This window comes from Camelina sativa, chromosome 7 (assembly GCF_000633955.1).
Source record: "Camelina sativa cultivar DH55 chromosome 7, Cs, whole genome shotgun sequence".
Lineage (NCBI taxonomy): Eukaryota > Viridiplantae > Streptophyta > Magnoliopsida > Brassicales > Brassicaceae > Camelina > Camelina sativa.
In genome coordinates this window covers 33,582,154-33,586,662 of record NC_025691.1, presented here as the reverse complement: position 1 = coordinate 33,586,662, position 4,509 = coordinate 33,582,154, and the positions used below count along the sequence as shown (strand labels likewise).

At 33.4% G+C, this 4,509-nt stretch overlaps 2 protein-coding genes across 2 annotated transcripts in view; one reads left to right on the top strand and one right to left on the bottom strand.

Annotated features, from left to right (window-relative positions):
- The window catches only part of LOC104704096 (short-chain dehydrogenase TIC 32, chloroplastic-like), a 3,311-nt gene extending 2,084 nt beyond the window's left edge, over positions 1-1,227 (bottom strand). The window contains exons 1-4 of the mRNA XM_010420232.2: positions 936-1,227; positions 612-843; positions 423-502; positions 145-301 (exon numbers count right to left, since the gene is read on the bottom strand). Coding sequence (XP_010418534.1) covers positions 145-301; positions 423-502; positions 612-843; positions 936-1,056 — 590 coding nt within the window. The 5' untranslated portion in view covers positions 1,057-1,227. The remainder of the gene's footprint in view (positions 1-144; positions 302-422; positions 503-611; positions 844-935) is intronic.
- Positions 4,441-4,509, top strand: part of LOC109125521 — a 1,723-nt gene continuing 1,654 nt past the window's right edge. The window contains exon 1 of the mRNA XM_019227224.1: positions 4,441-4,469. Coding sequence (XP_019082769.1) covers positions 4,441-4,469 — 29 coding nt within the window. The remainder of the gene's footprint in view (positions 4,470-4,509) is intronic.

Sequence of the window (4,509 nt, the reverse complement as noted above, 5' to 3'; positions counted from 1 at the left end):
GTCGCATCACCTTTATATTTGTATTTGATGATTAAACAAATAATCACAATAAAATAATAAATCATTCGTACAAAATGAAATGATGAGAGTAATTATTATTGTTTGATTGGAACTGAATGATTAGAAATATAAAGTCATATATACCTGTAGCTCCGGGAAATATCGGCGAGATAATGCAACATATCACCGGAAAACCAGCTATGGATGACGGACGTGACGTTGACGATACGGCCTTGAACGCCGGTGAGTGACGCCGTTTCAATCATCTTCTTCAACAACAGTTTCGTCAGCAGAAAATGGCCTGATACCAAAACCACAATTGATTAATTAGTTAATTACTACATCAATCACCACCCAATATAAAATGAATGATTAATATAATATATAAAATATAAATATGGAGAGAAATGAGTAGTAACTACCGAGATAATTAGTGGCGAAGGTCATCTCCACACCGTCCTCAGAGATGGCGTGCTTATGCGCGTATTTCCCGGCATTGTTGCTGACCAAATTTTAAGAGAAAACTAGGTTAGACAAAGAAGAAAACAACAATTAATGATTGATCATCATATATATACATATGGAGATAGTTTAATAAAGTAGTTAGTTACATGAGGATGTTGAGTGGGAGTTGGAGAGATTCAAAGTCGGCTACGAACCGACGAACAGAGGCGAGGGAGCTGAGATCGAGATGCATCACGATGATCTCCGACTCCGGAAACTCCGAGAGTATGCGAGCCTTCGTTTCCTCGGCGGTTTTGATACTCCGAGAAGGAAGCACTAGCCTAGCGCCACACTTTGCCAGAACACGCGCCGTCTCCGCTCCTATCCCCGACGTCGCCCCTTTGTAGAAGAACCATAGATAGTATCTATTGAGAAACTCGTTTTCTGATTCGAAAACTAAAAAAAAAAAAGAGGTAGCTAGGTAAACTCACCAGTGATGATGGCAGTCACAGATCCGATATCAGAATTAGCTGTGACATGATCGGCGGTTGATCTTGATCCGAATCCGCTGGGGCCACTGGAGCTGATCAGGTGTTTAACCGTCTCTATCATCTTTTTTTCTTTTCTCTTTTTCTGTTATGGTTGAGTTTTGAGTGTTGTGTCTTAAGAGGGTGAGAAACTATTATTTATAGTGCTACGTCTTTGAGAAACAACGCAGGAGAGATGCCGAGAAAGGGAGACAACATTTAACTATGTTGTGTCATTCGTCATTAACGAGTAAAAATAAAAAAACGTTTGAGTGTGAGTGTATAAAATTTGTTTTTGATTAGCACCAAAACAGGATAAAAATGGAATCATTTGATTAAAATAAAGGTTTAGTTAGCCAACTCTATTTGACTAACATGAATTTTATAGAGAGGAAGATGAGTCATTCACCAGAAATTATAATTGGAATTGGGTCATTACAAACCATAATCTTCCAATTTTTTTTTTTTAAACTGTAATATAGAAGCTGAAACAAATGCTTAGATAGTGCCATGTTTTGGGTAACACTCACTATTTAGTATTTACTAATCATGTCCAACTTTCTAATGGTATTATTCTCCGAATCTTTTACATTTTTAATTATGGTCCCCTCCTATACTTAATTAAAGAGGTGAAAATACAAATATAGGATGTTCAAACTCTTAGCTCTCTCACCTAGTCACAGTCTATTGAAAAGTGCAGGTTTATCTACTGGACCTAAGATTACACAACCCCGGCTAATTTACCATAGTATAGTTTTCTCTTCCTACCTGTTATCCAAGTAGAAATGAACTTAACTGTCCGCTTTTTCATTTATATGTGTTATATAGCTAGGGATGATTATTATTACATTAAAGTTTCTCAACTCCATTTATAGTATTAGCTGGTCTTTGTATTACAAAATATGTGTTAATGTGTTATATATATATATAGGGATGGCTATTGTTACATTAAACCTTTTTCTAAGCTTTTCCGCTATGAGAATTAATTGGTAAATGTGAAAAGAGAGATTAATCGGTTGAAAAAGTAGATATCGTGACTACGTATATAACATTAATGAAAATATCAAACATTATATTGCAATCAAATACATTTAAAGAAGTACTCATGATTACGATATTATTGAGTAGCCTTTTAGATCTTTCACATGCGTAGAAAGAATCATCTAAAGGCTTACAAACGAACGTCCCCAATCATTTATAGCGTTTATAGTTATATTCTTTCTTCATAAATACACCACTTTTGAGTACAACAAAGTTTCGCTATTCAACATTCTAATACTTGTATCACTACAATATGTTCACTAGTTTTTACGAGTGCTACAAGGTGCATTTAGGACCGCTTATACTCTAGACGAAGGTACAAAACAAAGACTTGATTCTTTTTAAAAGTCTCTTTTATATAACTTGTATATGTGTATCCAATTCATCAAACAAAACAAATAGTCAAGTGATACGTTGAGAATATTTTTAACCAAAAAAAAAAGATACGTTGAGAATATTCTTAATTTCCACCTTTAAGTAAATAGTCTTGTAAAATTGTAAGTGGTTGAAGCAAAAGATAGGGTGGGGATTTTGGAGAATGGCACAATAGAGTAAGCTAATTGGTCTCTCTGTTCTTGGAGGATCCAATCCGTCAATGGATGAGAAGAAGATCTTCAAGGCTGAATATGAAAATCATCATAAAGTAATCTTACCCAAATCCAACTACTACCCACTAACAATTCCACTAGTTTTTATTTATAATCTATATATTTATTTTAAAATATGTTTCGACTCCAAACTATATACATGTGTCTTATTTGCAGGTCTAGAATGATCCATCTAATTAGCATTAAACAATTGCCTCTCGTAGTTATAAGTTTATCTGACCTCAAACTCAATAGAAGGACCAATTTTAGGTATTCTCATCAAGAGGAAAATTAATATATAACTTCATCATTCTGCAAGGATATTGAATCTATGTAAAGTTCTAAGGTATATTCATCATGTCATCTATAGCGCAAAGGTTTCTTGATCACTCACCAAAAAAAAAAGGAAAAAAGATTTGCTTTCGTTTCACTATATTCAAGTTTAGATACCGCGTTGCTTCTACAAAACAAAGATTTACATTTTGTGAATCTATCATAAATATTTTCAATGATTGGTCATAAAATTACGAAAAGTTTATGGATAAAAAATTCATTTCGTTTTCTCTATTAAAGAAAAAAAGAGGGTGGTCCAACCTCCAAAGATCAATAATTAATCAAATTTTGCATGACACTCCATAATAAAAAGAAATGATAGAAGGGACGCTGGGATAAACGCAAAATTGATGAAGTGTTGTGAATAATAAACTCCTCCACCTTGGGAGGCGTTGTGTCTCTCACTAAGGATCCCACACTATATTAGACATTAAAAATAGTTGGATCGTTTGGTGAGACGTTGAATATAATATAAACTTCTTTTTGATTAATGGAATTAAGAAAAGAGACTCCTCCACCTTTGGAATTGGAACGACTTGACAAAAGTTGGAATCTTTGCTTTATGTTAGAACGGGTTAGGTTGTGTAATTGGATACCAACTTGCCAAGAGTTGGTCACATCCTCTTTTCTATTTGGCATGCCACTATTGCTACCATTTTTATGTTGTTAATAACCAATCATATTCTAAGTTTTATTGGTAGCCTTTGGAGAACTAATACATATATTCAAGCTATATACATGGTCCATATAGTCTGACAGTTTTGTGAGTGGCTACCTGATTCTATTTCGTAGACACGAGTTTGATACTCTTTTCTTTCATGAATGGTGTTAGATATAATATTTGTTGACCGACGTTCAATTAAGAATTTATGGTTTTGTTAAAAAAAATATATATATAAAAGTTGGTAAAATAACCATCCGTTCCTATATGTTACTATCCTTGTGATTTTGTAGTTTGAACAAAAATTTGTGGGTAACATGCATGGTTACTTGCCTACTTGCTAAATCTTTTTCTAATAACAACATCGTATCATCGTCTGATGGTCTTGATACAACAGTACATCAACATAAAATAGTTGCAAGGCTAGAGTGAACATTATTAGCTTTTGTGGTTTACACGTTGACCACCTATTACATTCTTGTAACTTGTATAGGGCGATATATCCTATAAAGTTCTAAAAGTGTATTTCTTTAATAATACATTTTTTTTTTTTTGAAATTTTAGATGTTGTGATGTATAAATGTAGATCCGTTACGTCTAAACACAAGATCGTATCTTGCTTTTTTTTTTTCATATAATATATAATAATATTAACCACATTAAAATAAGTAAGCATGATCGTTTCATTGATCAAAGTCAGCCACGAGATTCATGAGCTATGGATTTGTATGAAACGTTAAATTCCTAGTCAGATTCAACCTCCTCAGTTTAGAAAAATCATTCTTCGACCATTATTCAAGACCTTTAATGATTAATTAATTAGCGGTTTCAAAGTGATATCAAGAAAATGAGGGCCAATTTTATTTATGAGTTATGGTATTATGATTCAGGTTCCAAAGCATGCCTAAAATCAGGG